Raw genomic sequence first — 17007 nt, forward strand, 5'->3', positions numbered from 1 at the left:
GCACAAAAGCTGTCTCAACAAATATAAGAAGACTGAAATCATATCAAGCACTTTCTCTGATCACAATGGCATGAAACTAGAAATCAACCACAACAGAAAAACTCAAAAATACTCAAACACATGGAAATTAAAAAGCATATTATTAAATAATGAATGGATTAAGAATGAGATCAAAGAAGAAATAAAAAATTCCTAGAAATGATTGATAATGAGCATACAACAACTAAAAATTTATGGGACACAGCAAAAGCAGTACTGAAAGGGAAGTTCATAGCACTACAGGCATACTTTAAGAAGCTAGAAAAAGCTCAAATAAACAACTTAACTCTGCATCTAAAAGAACTAAAAAAAGAATAGCAAGTAAAGCCCAGTAGTAAAAGGAAGGAAATAATAAAAATCACAGCATAAATAAATGACATAGAGGCTAAAGAAACAATACAGAGGAACAATAAAACCAAGAGCTGGTTCTATGAAAGGGTAAAAATGATTGATGAACCCTTAACCAGACTCACCAAGAAAAAAAGAGAGAGGACTAAAATTAATAAAATTAGAAATGAGAGTGGAGAAATAACAACTGAAATAACAAAAATACAAAATAGTGTAAGAAAATACTATGAAGAACAGTATTCCAAAAATTTAGTCAACCTAGGTGAAATGGACAAATTCCTTGACACATATAATCTTTCAAAAATCAATCTGGGACTGGCCTGTGGTGGCGCAGTGGATAGGGCATCAACCTGGAATGCTGAGGTCGCCGGTTTGAAACACTGCCCTTGCCTGGTCAAGGCACATATGGGAGTTGACGCTTCCAGCTCCTTCCTCCTTCTTTTTCTCTCTCTCTCTCTCAAATCAATAAATTTAAAAAAAATCAATCTGGAAGAACCAGAATACCTAAACAGACCGATTACAACAAATGAGATCAAAACAGTTAACAAAATACTCCCAGCAAACAGAAGCCTTGGGCTGGATGACTCACAGGGGAATTCTACCAAATATTCAAAGAAGAACTAACTCCTATCCTTCTCAAGCTATTTCAAAAAATTCTAGAGCAAGAAGACTTCCAAGCTCCTTTTATGAGGCAAGTATAATTCTGATTCCAAAACCAGGCAAAGACAAAACAAAGAAAAAAATTATAGGCCAATATCCCTGATGAACTTAGATGCTAAAATCCTCAACAAAATATTAGCAAACTAGATCCAGCAATATATAAAAAAATCATACATCATGATCAAGTGGGATTCATGCTGGGGAGGCAAGGATGGTACAATATTCGTAAATCAATCAATGTGATTAATCACATAAACAAAAGGAGAAAAACCACGTGATAATTTCAATAGATGCACCAAAAGCATTTGATAAAATCCAGCACCCATTTATTATCAAAACTCTCAGCAAAGTGGAAAAACAGGGAACATACCTCAACAGTATAAAGGCCATCTGTGACAAACCCACAGCCAACATCACACTCAATAGGCAAAAATTAAAAGCAATCCCCTTAAGATCAGGAATATGGCAGGGGTGCCCCCTTTCACCACTCTTATTCAACACAGTACTAGAAGTCCTAGCTACAGCAATCATACAAGAAGAAATAAAAGGCATCCAAATTGGAAAAAAAGTAAAACTATCATTATTTACAGAAGATATGATACTGTATATAGAAAACGCTAAAGTCTCAGTCAAAAAACTACTGGACCTGATAAATGAATTCAGCAAAATGGCAGGGTATAAAATTAATATGCAGAAATCAGAGGCATTTTTATACACCAACAATGAACTGTAAAAAAGGGAAATTAAGGAAACAATCCCCTTCACTATTGCAACAACAAAAACATAAAGTACCTAGGAATAAATTTTACCAAAGAGGTTAAAGACTTGTACTTGGAAAATTATAAAACATTAATAAAAATATCAAGAAAGATACAAAGAAGTGGAAGCATATACCGTGTTCATGGTTAGGAAGAATAAGCATCATTAAAATGTCTATATTACCCAAAGCAATTTATAAATTCAATGCAATACCAATTAAAATACAAATGACATACTTGAAAGATATAGAACACATATTCCAAAAATTTATATGGATCCAGAAATGAACACAAATAGCCTCAGCAACCTTTTTTTTTTGTATTTTTCTGAAGCTGAAAACGGGGAGAGACAGACAGACTCCCGCATGCGCCCGACCGGGATCCACCCAGCACGCCCACCAGGGGCGACACTCTGCCCACCAGGGGGCGATGCTCTGCCCCTCCGGGGTGTCGCTTTGTCGCGACCAGAGCCACTCTAGCACCTGGGGCAGAGGCCAAGGAGCCATCCCCAGCGCCCGGGCCATCTTTGCTGCAATGGAGCCTCGGCTGCGGGAGGGGAAGAGAGAGACAGAGAGGAAGGAGAGGGGGAGGGGTGGAGAAGCAGATGGGTGCTATTCCTGTGTGCCCTGGCTGGGAATCGAACCCGGGACTTCTGAACGCCAAGCCGATGCTCTACCACTGAGCCAACCAGCCAGGGCCAGCAATCTTAAAAAAGAAGAATAAAGTGGAAGGTATCACACTTTCTGATATCAAATTACACAGTGTGTCTGTAAAGTCATGGTGCACTTTTGACCAGTCACAGGAAAGCAACAAAAGATGATAGAAATGTGAAATCTGCACCAAATACAAGGAAAACCCTCCCAGTTTCTGTAGAATGATGTGGCAACATGTGCACATGTGCAGATGATGACATAATACCGTGTATACTGCGGAACAGCACACGGCCATGCCAGTCGAGATGTGGATGGTACAGAGGAGAAAGTTCAGTGTGTTCTGTGGCTTGCTAAATTCAAATCTGTGACCAAAGTGCAATATGAATATCTGCGCGTTTATAACGAAGTGCCACTACATAGGAATAACATTACTCAGTGGGATAAGCAGTCGAAGGAAACCGGCAGTTTGGTGGAGAAACCCCGTTCTAGTAGGCCATCAGTCAGTGACGAGTCTGTAGAGGCTATACGGGATAGCTACATAAGGAGTCCTAAAAAATCTATGTGTGAGGCTACATCAAACTGCACTAAATAGGTATGAAACTAGGAGAGTTTTCCTTTTATTTGGTGCAGATTTCACATTTCTATAATCTTTTGTTGCTTTCCTGTGACCAGTCAAAAGTGCACCATGAATTTACAGACACACCAGGACTTTACGGACACACTTTACTACAAAGCCATCATACTCAAAACAGCTGGGTACTGGCATAAGAACAGGCACATAAATCAATAGAACAGAAAGAGAACCCAGAAATAAACCCACACCTTTATGGACAATTGATATTTGATAAAGGAGGTCAGAGCATACAATGGAGTAAAGACAGTCTCTTTAACAAATGGTGTTGGGAAAATTAGACAGCTACCTGCAAAAAAATGAAACTAAACCACCAACTTACACCATTCACAAAAATAAACTCAAAATGGATAAAAGACTTAAATGTAAGCTGTGAAACCATAAGCATCTTAGAAGAAAACAGAGGCAGTAAGCTCTCCAACATCTCTTGCAGCAATATATTTGCTGATTTATCTCCATGGGCAAGTAAAATAAAAGACAGGATAAACAAATGGGACTATATCAAACTAAAAAGCTTTTGTACAGCTAATAAAAAGACAAACCACACAATGGGAGAACATATTCGATAATACATCTGATAAGGAATTAATAACCAAAATTTATAAGGAACTTGTAAAACTCAACACCAGGAAAACAATCCAATAAAAAAATGGGCAAAAGAAGTGAATAGACACTTCTCCAAAGAGGACATACAGATGGCCAATAGACAGATGAAAAAATGCTCAACATCACTAATCATTAGAGAAATGCAAATTCAAACCACAATGAGATACCACTTCACACTGGTCAGAATAGCACTCATCAATAAAACAATACATAATAAGTGCTGGTGAGGATGTAGAGAAAAGGAACCCTCCTGCACTGCTGGTGAGAACGCAGACTGGTGTAGCCACTGTGGAAAACAGTGTGGAGATTCCTCAAAAAATTAAAAATGGATCTGCCTTTTGACCCAGCTATCCCACTTTTAGGCATATATCCCAAGAACACCATATCACTGACTGAAAAAAAGAAATGCACCCTCCATGTTTATGGCAGCATTGTTCACAATAGGGAAGATCTGGAAATAGCCCAAGTGTCCATCAGTGGACGAGTGGATTAAAAAGCAGTGGTACATATATACAATGAAATACTATGGGGCCATGAAAAAGAAGGAAATATTACCTTGTGCAACAACATGGATGGACCTGGAAACTATTCTGTTAAGTGAAATAAGCCAGGCAGAGAAAGAAAAATATCATTATGACCTCACTCATATGAGGAACCTAAGGAACAATGTGAACTGAGGAACGGAATTGAGACAGAGGAGGGATCAAAGGGAATAGAGGAAAAGAGGACAGAGGGAAAGGGGATGATAGGATGGGATAAAGCTGAAGGGAAGAGAGGAGGGTGCTCTATGGAGGGGGACAAAGAAGATGTTGAGGGGAATAAGGGGGCAGGGGGATGCATTCGGGGCAACCCTAGAATCTATGTAAACACAATTAAATAATTTAAAATAAAAGTTACTCAGCTTTTCTGAACATAACCATGTACCAGGGTAAGCTCTTAAATGTCTCTGTGGGATTTTGGTTGCATAAGGAAAAAATAGAGGAACTTAAAACAATGACATATTTCTCTAAACAACAAGTTTCTATCAAGATTTCATTTGACTTCAAAAAAAGATTGTAGGATGTCAGAGAAGTGGCGCTGTGAGGAGTGCGACCAACAACTCTCCCCAAAATTTAAACAAGTTCATCAACCAGAGACAGAAAAATCTATCCTTGGAGCGTCCGCGAGTTCCGCACACTGAAGGCGAAGGTAGAATAGAGCGAAAAATTGGACTAAATATATAATCAACCCTGAAGGAAATAAGTCGGACAAAGGAACACTCTGCCTTCCTCATTAACCTGAGCAAAGGCTGCTTTCACTTGGAACTAAGAGTCGGGGGGGCTAAGGATATGGAGGAAGCTAGGCTATGGCACGGACGTTTGTTTAAGCCGAGGAAAGAGTGTGCCTGTGGTGAATCAGCCCACGCGAGCAAATGCCTGCGGCACGCGGGGAGTGCACCAAAGTGAACTTTCCTACCCCCGAGCTTCTCTAGGCGGGCGGGGCGCCTCACCCAGCCATTCAAGCTAACAATCAAGCATCGGGGGAGGGGCATGAGGGCAGCTTGCAGTCCTTTCTGGAGCAGATCGGTGGATACAATCGCTGAAATTAGCTTAACCCACAGTCTGCTCACCTCCCAACTGACCTATGCGGCTCTAATTTACAAGATCTCTCTCAGTTCAGGGATCTAAGACAAGAGGCGTGATATTTTTTAGTGCCTCTTGCTAAAGGGGTGGTGGCAACTTCTGATTGGCAGAGCTTTCATAGTCAGGGATATACGCTAAAAAGAGGGACTTAGCAGATGTTAAGACCTCCTGTACTGCAGGCAGTGACTAAGGCATCTTTTTCCCAGCTGAAACAGGTTACAAAGTACGGAAAGCCTGGGGAGAGTGGTCCCACAGAGAGCTAGGCATGATGAACAGGCCTGGAGGCTCAGAGAAAGTCACCTTGAGAGCAATTGGCTCCCAGCCCTGCCTGATTACGCTGGCGGCCCTGACTGCCAGAGCCTTACCCAGAGCCTTGCATTGAATGGGGATAGAGTGGAGATTTGCCAGCTCTTTGAGCCTCTTACTCCCCAGGCAGAGGCAGCGGCAGCCTCATAGCTGGATCATCAGGCTGCTAATTCAGGAAGGAGAGACTAGGACAGAGGCTCCGGGAAAACGGACTGTCTCATTGTCAGAGCCTGCAAACGCTAACAAGCCTTGACTACCAACAAGACTGAAGCCTAATATATGACATTGCCATAGAGTCTCATCAACTGCAAATCTCTACCTAAGCGTGCCACAGAGGCAGAGCCTGGGGTACAGAGTCACCGACCAGGAATAGAAAGAGGAAAGAAAAAGGAAGAAGTTAACCTCTCAAAATGAAGAAAAATCCACAGACTTTATAACTTGTTCCACTATTTTTTTGTTTCTTTCATCTTCTTGCCTTTATTATTATTATTTCTATTTCCTCCACCTTAATCCTTTTATTCTCTGCCCGTCTTATTCTTTCCTCTTCTTGAACTACACTACCCATAAGTGTTACATTTTATTTCTTTTCTTCTACCTTACTCTTCATGAGGGTTACACTCTAAAACCCTTAACTCGCTCTCTCTCTCTTTGTTTTTTTCTTCTTTTCCATTTCATCTTTTTCTTATTTCTCCCTCTCTATTAGTTTCTTCTTTTCTCCTTTTACTTTTCTTCTCATTCAATCTTCAATCAAAAATTATTTAATTTGGGACTCAAGCTTTTTTTTGTGGCATTTTGGATGCTTTTTACTTCACTTTTTAACTCATTAGCATTCCTCCCACCCCCGCATCTCCATTCTATTTAGTTTTTGCTCCACTTAATACAATAGTTAATTTTTTTCTATTTTCCTGTTTCCTTCTTATCCCTCTCATTATATCTCTTAGTCGACCATCACTTACAAGCAAATCATTTTATACTTGACCCAAACTTTTTCCTTTTTTACATTTTGTGGGTCCCTACTTCCCTTTTTGCCCCTTGAACACTTCCCCCCAACTGAGGCCTTCCGTTATAGGCAGTTTTTGTTCCATTTAGCATAATACAATTCACAGTTCATCATGATATTTTCCTAAGGAGGAGGAGAGAGGAGGGGAAGAGAAGAAAGAAAAGGGGAGGAAATAATAAATTATTATTGTTTTTTTTTCCAAATTTCTATTTCCATTTTTCTTTTTTTTTTTACTTCTCTTATTTTTACTTTTTATTCTTTATTAATTCTCATTAGTGCTAGCAACAAGACCACCCTCAGATGCAATTAATAAAAAGGAAACAGAATATCATGGATACAAAAGATAGAGAAGTAGCACAGATATATGTGGAAAAAATCTATGGAGAAAAAATTTAATATATTAGAAACCGTGGAGCTAAATGACAGAGAATTTAAAAAAAAATCCTAAAAATACTCAGAGATATACATGAAAACATAAAAAGAAAATTTAGGGACCTCAGAAAACAACTCAATGAACACAAAGAATGTATTTCCAAGAAAATTGAAACTATAAAAACAAATCAAACAGAGATGAAAAACTCAATTCATGACCTAAAAAAGGAGGTAACAAGCTTAGCTAATAGAACAGGCCAGATAGAAGGTAGGATTAGTGACACAGAAGACAAGCAACTTCAGGCACAACAGAGAGAAAAAGAGAGAGACTCAAAAATTAAAAAAAATGAGAAAGCCCTACAGTAATTGTCTGACTCCATCAAAAAGAATAACATAAGAATAATAGGTATATCAGAGGGAGAAGAGAGAGAAAATGGAATGGAAAATATATCCAAACAAATAATAGACAAGAACTTCCCAAGCCTGTGGAAAGAACTAAAGCCTCAAATTCAAAAAGCCAACAGAACACCGAGTTTTCTTAACCACAACAAACCTACTACAAGGCACACCATAATGAAAATGGCACAAACCAAAGATAAAGAGGGAGGGAGGGAGAGAGTTAGGGGGAGGGGGAGGGGCACAGAGAAAACTAGACAGAGGGTGACGGAGGACAATCTGACTCTGGGTGAGGGGTATGCAACATAATTTAATGACAAGATAACCTAGACATGTTTTCTTTGAATATATGTACCCTGAATTATTAATGTCATCCCATTAACATTAATAAAAATTCATAAAAAAAAAAAGAAAATACATTCTAAAACTTGGGAAACTTGTACAATAACTCTTCCATCTTTGGTTCAGCCTGCTTTATAGTAGCAAGCATGTAGCTGATATCCAAATATTTAATGATTGCAAATATTTATTTAGTGAACTGTAGTTATCTGTCAAAAAAGAATAATTTTAATCTTTCAATAAAAAAATCAATCTGCAATGCTTCTTTTTACGCTATTGAATATTAAAGTAGGTACAGATTAGCTGAAAATTCTAGGATACATTCATTCTGAGAAATCCATCTGGGAGACCTAAAATTTGACCCCTTATCCCAAGAGTCATTTCTTCCCCTCTAGTTAGAAAGGCTTACAAAGCTACTGAAATCTTGAGCACAGTTTTTTTCTTTTATACAAATCTCATTTGTTGATTCAGTAAAGTGAGAATAGGACAACAAAATAAAAGTAATTAAAATGAAGTATGGGAAAAAAAAATAAAAAATTCTCAAGGCAGCCAGGGAAAATAAGAATACAACATATAAAGGAAGGCCTATTAGATTATCATCAGAATTCTCAGCAGAAACTCTACAAGCTAGAAGAGAGTACATCCCAATATTTAAAGCCCTGAAAGAGAGGAAATTTCAACCAAGAATACTATACCCATCAAAGCTATCCTTCAAATATGAAGGAGAAATAAAAACATTCACAAATACAGAAAAGATGAGGAAATTTATCATCAGAAAAACCCCACTCCAGGAAATACTAAAGGGGATTTTCCAACTAGATTCAAAGAACAAAAAAAAAAACAAAAAAAAACCCACAAGTAAAAGCTCCACCAAGAACACAATAAAACCAAATTTAAACTGTGACAACAAAAGCAAAAGAAAGGAGAGAGGACAGAGATTAACAGTAGCAACGGACGATAAAGTGCAGAAACACTCATAAGATAGGCTACTACAATAAATATGGTAGGTACCCTTTTCATTACTTAATGGTAACCACCCTTGAAAAATCCATCACAGAAGCACATGACTAAAAAAAGGTAGCAACAGAGGAAAGAAGTATGGAATACAACCAAACAAAAACAAATGATAGAAAAACAAAAGAGGAGAATCAAATAAGATAAAAAAATAACAGAAAGCAATTTATAAAATGGCAATAGGGAACCCACAAGTGTCAATAATTACACTAAATGTAAATGGATTAAACTCACCAATAAAAAGACACAGAGTAGCAGAATGGATTAAAAAAGAAAATCCAACTGTATGCTGCCTACAAGAAACACATCTAAGCAACAAGGATAAAAACAAATTCAAAGTGAAAGGCTGTAAAACAATACTCCAAGCAAGTAACATCCAAAAAAAGGCAGGCGTAGCAATCCTCATATCTAATAATATTGACTACAAAACAGAAAAAGTACTCAGAGACAAAATGGTCATTTCATAATGATTAAGGGGACACTGAATCAAGAAGACATAACAATCCTTAATATATATATATATATATATATATATATATACACACACACACACACACACACACACACACACACACCCCAAACCAAGGAGCATCAAAATATATACGACAGCTACTTATTGACCTAAAAACAAAACCTGACAAAAATACACTCATACTTGGAGACCTCAATACACCGCTGACAGCTCTGGATCGGTCATCCAAACAGAGAATCAATAAAGATATATTGGCCTTAAACGAAATACTAGAGCACCTGGATATGATAGACATCTACAGAACACTTCATCCCAAACTGACAGAGTATACATTTTTCTCTAGTGTACATGGAATATTCTCAAGAACTGACCATATGTTGGGCCACAAAAATAACATCAGCAAATTAAGAAAAATTGAAATTGTACCAAGCATATTTTCTGATCATAAAGCCTTGAAAATAGAATTCAACTGCAAAAAAGAAGAAGAAAAACCCACAAAAATATGGAAACTAAACAACATACTTTAAAAAAAAAATGAATGGGTCAAAGAAGAAATAAGCACAGAGATCAAAAGATATATACAGACAAATGAAAATGATAATACGACATATCAGAATCTCTGGGATGCAGCAAAAGCAGTAATAAGAGGGAAGTTCATATCACTTCGGGCCTATATAAACAAACAAGAGAGAGCCCAAGTGAACCACTTAACTTCACACCTTAAGGAACTGGAAAAAGAAGAACAAAGACAACCCAAAACCAGCCGAAGAAAGGAAATAATAAAAATCAGAGCAGAAATAAATGGAATAGAGAACAGAAAAACTATAGAAAAAATGAATAAAACCAGGAGCTGGTTCTTTGAAAAGATCAACAATATTGACAAACCCTTGGCAAGACTCACCAAGAAAAAAAGAGAAAGAACTCATGTAAACAAAATCCAAAATGAAAGAGGAGAAATCACCACAGACAACATAGATATAAAAAGAATTATTGTAGAATACTACGAATAATTATATGCCGCCAAATTCAACAATCTAGAAGAAATAGATAAATTCCTAGAACAATACAACCTCTTAGACTGAGTCATAAAGAAGCAGAAAGCCTAAACAGAGCAATTAGCAGGGAGAAAATAGAAAAACTATTAAAAACCTCCCCAAAAATAAAAGTCCAGGCCCAGACGGTTATATTAGTGAATTGTATCAAACATTCCAAGAAGACTTGGTTCCTATTTTACTCAAAGTCTTCCAAAAAATTGAAGAAGAAGCAATACTTCCAAACACATTTTATGAGGCCAACATAACCCTCATACCGAAACCTAGCAAGGACTGCACAAAAAAAGAAAACTACACACCAATATCTCTAATGAATTCAGATGCTAAAATACTAAACAAAATACTGGCAAATCGAATACAACAACATATTAAAAAAATAATACATCATGATCAAGTGGGATTCATCCCAGAATCTCAAGGATTGTTCAACATATGTAAAACGGTTAACGTAATACACCATATCAACAAAACAAAGAACAAAAACCACATGATCTTATCAATAGATGCAGAAAAGGCATTCGATAAAATACAACACAACTTTATGTTTAAGACACTCAACAAAATGGGTATACAGGGAAAATATCTCAACATGAAAAAGGCCATATATGATAAACCATCAGCCAATATCATATTAAATGGCATAAAACTGAGGACTTTCCACCTTAAATCAGGAACAAGACAGGGTTGTCCACTCTCTCCACTCTTATTTAATGTGGTGTTAGAAGTTCTGGCCAGAGCAATCAGACAAGATAAAGAAATAAAAGGCATCCATATCGGAAAAGAAGAGGTATCACTTTTTGCAGATGATATAATCCTATACATCGAAAACCCCATAGACTCCACAAAAAGACTAATAGAAACAATAAACCAATACAGTAAGGTCGCAGGATACAAAATAAACATACAAAAGTCCATAGCCTTTCTATATGCCAACAATGAAATATTAGAAAACGAACTCAAAAAAATAATCCCCTTCATGATTGCAACCAAAAAAATAAAGTATCCAGGAATAAACATAACAAAGAATGTAAAGGACTTATATAATGAAAACTACAAAGCATTGTTAAAAGAAATCGAAAAAGATACAATGAGATGGAAAAATATTCCTTGTTCTTGGATAGGAAGAATATAATCAAAATGGCCATATTACCCAAAGCAATTTATAAATTTAATGCAATTCCCATCAAAATTCCTATGGCATTTTTTAAAGAAATGGAACAAAAAATCATCAGATTTATATGGAACTATAAAAAACCCCGAATAGCCAAAGCAATCCTAAGGTAAAAGAATGAAGCTGAGGTCATTACAATACCTGACTTTAAACTATATTATAGGGCCACGACAATCAAAACAGCATGGTATTGGCAGAAAAATAGACAGCCCAATGGAACAGAATAGAAAGTCCAGAAATAAAACCACATATACATGGTCAAATAATTTTCGATAAAGGGGCCAACAACACACAATGGAGAAAAGAAAGCCTCTTCAACAAATGGTGCTGGGAAAACTGGAAAGCCACATGCAAAAGAATGAAACTCAACTACAGCTTGTCCCCTTATACTAAAATTAATTCAAAATGGATAAAAGACCTAAATATAAGACCTGAAACAATAAAGTACATAGAAGAAGACATAGGTACTAAACTCATGGACTTGGGTTTTAAAGAGCACTTTATGAATTTGACTCCAAAAGCAAGAGAAGGTAAGGCAAAGAAAAATGAATAGGACTACATCAGAGTTGGAAGTTTTTGCTCAGCAAGAGAAACTGACAACAAAGTAAACAGACAGCCAACTAAATGGGAAATGACACTTTCAAACAACAGCTCAGATAAGGGCCTAATATCTAAAATATACAAAGAACTCATCAAACTCAACAACAAACAAACAAACAATCCAATAAAAAAATGGGAAGAGGACATGAACAGACACTTCTCCCAGGAAGAAATACAAATGGCCAACAGATATATGAAAAGATGCTCATCTTCATTAGTTATTTAGAGAAATACAAATCAAAACTACAATGAGATATCACTTTACACCTGTTAGATTAGCTATTTTCAACAAGACAGGTAATAGCAAATGTTGGAGAGGCTGTGAAGAAAAAGGAACCCTCATTCACTGTTGCTGGGAATGTAAAGTAGTATACCATTATGGAAGAAAGTATGGTGGTTCCTCAAAAAACTGAAAATAGAACTACCTTATGACCCAGCAATCCCTCTACTGGGTATATACCCCAAAACCTCAGAAACATTGATACGTGAAGACACATGTAGCCCCATGTTCATTGCAGCATTGTTCACAGTGGCCAAGACATGGAAACAACCAAAAAGCCCTTCAATAGAAGACTGGATAAAGAAGATGTGGCACATATACACTATGGAATACTACTCAGCCATAAGAAATGATGACATCAGATCATTTACAGCAAAATGGTGGGATCTTGATAACATTATACGGAGTGAAATAAGTAAATCAGAAAAAAACAAGAACTACATGATTCCATACATTGGTAGAATATAAAAACGAGACTAAGAGACATGGACAAGAGTGTGGTGGTTACCAGGGGTGAGGGGAGGGAGAACATGGGAGGGAGGGAGGGAGAGAGTTAGGGGGAGGGGGAGGGGCACAGAGAACTAGATAGAGGGTGGCGGAGGACAATCTGACTTTGGGCGAGGGGTATGTAACATAATTTAATGACAAAATAACCTAGACATGTTTTCTTTGAATATATGTACCCTGATTTATTAATGTCATCCCATTACCATTAATCAAAATTTATTTAAAAAAAATAGATTTTTAAATTTCAGTGGTACTTCACTAAAAATTAAAAACAAGGTTAAAATAGTGTAAATTATAAAGAATAACAAAATATTACCTCTCAACACTCATGCTTTTCCTCTCTCCATCCCTTGAAATGAAGAAAAAATTGTTACTTGCTTTCTCAAAGACTGAGTTCCTCTTAGACAACGAAGAAGATTTAATATATCAATTAGAGAGATCTCAATGTTTTTTATTCAAACTTATATATTGTGGAAAAAGTGATTTTTTTAAAATCTAAAAATAAAACTATCACCCAAAGAATGTAGCTAGAGAAGATGCTAATATGATTACATGTTTCCTGCGTCAAATATATCAAAGAAAACAAATTTGAAAATAGCTGATATTATAAATTGTTTCTAATAAAACCTAAATATCAAAATCACAACTTACAAAAGCCAGTAGCCGCTGGGAATGTAATGGCTTGCACTGATAGGATATAATTAAAGTTTAAATAATTTAATATCAATTATCTATTTTTTTGCTTAATACATTAACTTCTCTTTCTTTTAGCCCATTCATTATTCATTATACCACTCTATAGAAAGTCAGAATTTGGCACACGGTAACAGGATGAAGACTGAAAATCTGAAACATCTAGTTTGGTTGGATTCTACCTGCTCTGATAGGAGCAGTTGACACCCAAAGGCTGAGAGATGGTATTTAGGTTATTCATTTCCGAAGATTTAATCTTTATGAATTAAGCACTGTTCTAGGCCTTGAGGATAAAGTAATGAACAAAACAGACCAAGTGCCTGCCATTAAGAAACTTGTATCTTAGTGGAGAGAGACAAATAAATAAAAAGCAAATATGGAATATGTCATAAGGGGAGAAGTACTATGAATTTAAAAATAAAACAGAGTAGAGATTTAGAGAATGGACAAAAAGGAAGGTAGGTCTGCTATTTTATATTTTTATAAATTACCTGTGAATTTCACTTAAAATAACCATTAGCTGCATCTCTAAATATTCTAGATTAATATGTGCTATGTTTTATCAATAACTCTATTGTGGCACTGGCCCAGTAGCACAGTTGGTTAGAGTGTCATCCCGACATGCCAATGTTGCGGGTTCAATCTCTGATAAGAGCACATAAGAGAATCAACCAATGAATGCATAAATAACTGGAACAATGAATTGATATCTCTCTCTTTCTCTCATTCCTTCCCTACTTTTCTCTCTCTAAAAATTAATAAGTTTAAAATAATTTTTTAAAAAGAACTCACCTTGTATTTAAGCACTATAAAAATAAAGAGGTTAATTTTGAGATTAAAGAAGAAAGTTTTATTTCCCATTATCTTCAAAATGCTAGATTATAGAACCGTGATGTCTTTTTATTTTTCATTATACCCACTCAAAATCAATGTCAGTTAACTGTGCTCAAAAGATTGAGAAGTACAGAAAGGTAAAAAAAGCAATACCACAAGCCTTACAATTTCTGTATGATTTAGCAGGTTTAATTGGTTAATCAAATTTATTTTATATGCCCCCTCAGTAATCTTCTTCTCTTTTAGTCTGAGTATAATAATATACAGGAGTTATTTGGAAGGCATGCCGACAGGATAATGACAAAACTGTAAAAATAGTGCTGTGTTCATTCCCATTCTTGTTTTTATTTTCTCCTTTCACCACTACCCCCTCCCCTCATCAAACATACCCTTCTAGCTCTACGATACTTTTTAGGACTAGATGAGAGTAAGAAAGAAAACACAGGGCCCCTCCTCCAGTTGTTCCTCTTCTAGATCTTTACATAGCTGCCCCGTTAGGTCTCTACCTCTGGATGACCACAGAGATGGTATCTTAACCAACCCCTCACCCCATCCTCATCAACCCCAACATTTTTTTATGCCCTCTCTCTGCCTCCTTTCTTTATTTGTTTTTGGTTACTTTCTATCTCCCAGGCTAGTCTGTAAACTCCATGAAGACAGGACTTTGTCTTGTTTACTGCTATTATCCCCAGGGCCTAGAACAGTGCTTAACACAAAGAAAGTACTCCGTATTGAATAAATGACTCTTACATATCTGCGAGAGAAAAAAAATATATAGTTAGTTAAGGAAGGCTTTCAAAGAATTATTTCATCTCCTTGTTTAAAGGGTGAATTCTGGAATATGAGCCATCTTGCTTTTCTCAAAAATCTGACCACCAGTGTTCCAGTACTCTTATGTTCTTAACAAAGAAAAAGGTAAGTACAGAAAATAAGTAAATTTCATTATTTTCTTTCATCTACCCAATTGCTATAGCTAACATCCTAGGAGTTTTTATTCCTCTTTTCCTTTGCTCTCACATCTAATCTTATGCTAATTTAAAAATTATATTCCAAATTGGAACCAGCCTAAATTAATTTTAAAACGTGTTAGTTATCCTTATAGGCTCCATGCAATGGTCAAAACTGTTATTTCAGCAAATGATAAAGAAAAAGCAGAATGAATATACATATGGATACCTTGTCAGGTGTGTTGAACCTAGACCCATGGAAACATGTAGGAAATAATGCCAAGATGTTTCAGAGAAAAGAAGAGAAAGTAATGCCATCTTTTGGTAGAGTTCTGTACAAGTAATAATTCCAAGGGCCTTTAACATTTTCTCTGTAACTTTTCCTATTCCAGAAACCTAGAAGAGAATCAATATTTATCATTAATACATTTTTAAATTAAGGTAAGAACTGTATTATAATCTCATTATTAATAATGTGACTATCTTTGTAAGTTACCTTCAAAAGAAAACTGTTTTAATTGCTATTTCGCCACATTTTCTAAACTAGTGTTCCATGGAAAACTTAAATTTAAAATTCCATGAAATTTTTAAAAGTACTGAAAAAAAGAGTTCTGTGGTCAGATAAACTTTGGGAATAGTAGGATAAACAAATTTTAGTTGAACTTTTCACTGCAAGACTTATGGATCTTTAAGAAACTAGTGGTTTTGTGACCTATAAGAATAGTAGATTTAAATGGAACACTTATTAATACCTTAAAAACCACTGTTTTATAGCTACTCCTTACATACTATTCAGTAATAGTTATAAATGATATATTTTGATATAGCCTTTCTTCTGAGCACTGAAAATGCTTTGTTTAAATTAACTCATATACATTATATTGAGTGAGAAAAGCAAGTCCAATAGAATATCAAATAGTATACAGTACAATTATTGCTTAAAAAGCATATATAGCCTGACCAGGTGGTGATGCAGTGGATAGAGTGTCAGCCTGGGATGCAGAGGACCCAAGTTCATAACCCTGAGGTTGCTGACTTGAGCAAGGTGTCCCTGGCTCGGCTGGAGGCCCCCCACACCCATCAAGGCACATAAGAGAAAGCAATCAATGAACTAACGTGCTGCAACAAAGAAATGATGCTTCTCATCTCTCTCCCTTCCTGTCTATCCATCCCTATCTGCCCCTCTTTCTGTCTCTTTCTCTCTCTTACTAAAAAAAAAAAAATCATACATATGCAGACCCTGGCTGGTTAGCTCAGTGGTAGAGCGTCGGCCCAGCGTGTGGATGTCCAGGGTTCAATTGCCAGTCAGGGCACACAGGAGAAGCGACCATCTGCTTCTCTACCCCTCCTACTCCCCTCTTTATCTATCTCTCTCTTCCCCTCCCACTTCCATGGCTCAATTGGTTTGAGTGCATCAGCCCTAGGTGTTGAGGATGACTCCATAGAGCCTCCACCTCAGGTGCTAAAAATAGCTCAGTTGCCAGCATGGCTGCAGATGGGCAGAGCATCAGCCCCAGATGGGGTTTGCCAGGTAGATCCTGGTCTGAGTGCATATGGGAGTCTGTCTCTCTAGCTCCTCTCCTCTCACTTGGAAAAGAAGGAAAAAAGGCTTATATATGCAGAAAAACCCAGAAGCTTTAAAAAGAAATAAAACATACTCTCTTTCTTATAACTGCTAAGAGATCATATTCCCATTTTAAAGATGGT

General features: G+C 36.6%; 1 protein-coding gene across 8 annotated transcripts in view; it reads right to left on the minus strand.

The window, feature by feature from the left end:
• Window positions 1-17007, minus strand: part of POLK (DNA polymerase kappa) — a 140980-nt gene that overhangs the window by 17506 nt on the left and 106467 nt on the right. For all 8 annotated transcript variants that reach the window (XM_066234920.1, XM_066234923.1, XM_066234916.1 and 5 more), the window contains 2 exons: window positions 15530-15696; window positions 13143-13175 (listed from right to left, as the gene is read on the minus strand). In XM_066234920.1, coding sequence (XP_066091017.1) covers window positions 13143-13175; window positions 15530-15696 — 200 coding nt within the window. The remainder of the gene's footprint in view (window positions 1-13142; window positions 13176-15529; window positions 15697-17007) is intronic.

This window comes from Saccopteryx bilineata, chromosome 6 (assembly GCF_036850765.1).
Source record: "Saccopteryx bilineata isolate mSacBil1 chromosome 6, mSacBil1_pri_phased_curated, whole genome shotgun sequence".
Classification (NCBI taxonomy): Eukaryota; Metazoa; Chordata; class Mammalia; order Chiroptera; family Emballonuridae; genus Saccopteryx; species Saccopteryx bilineata.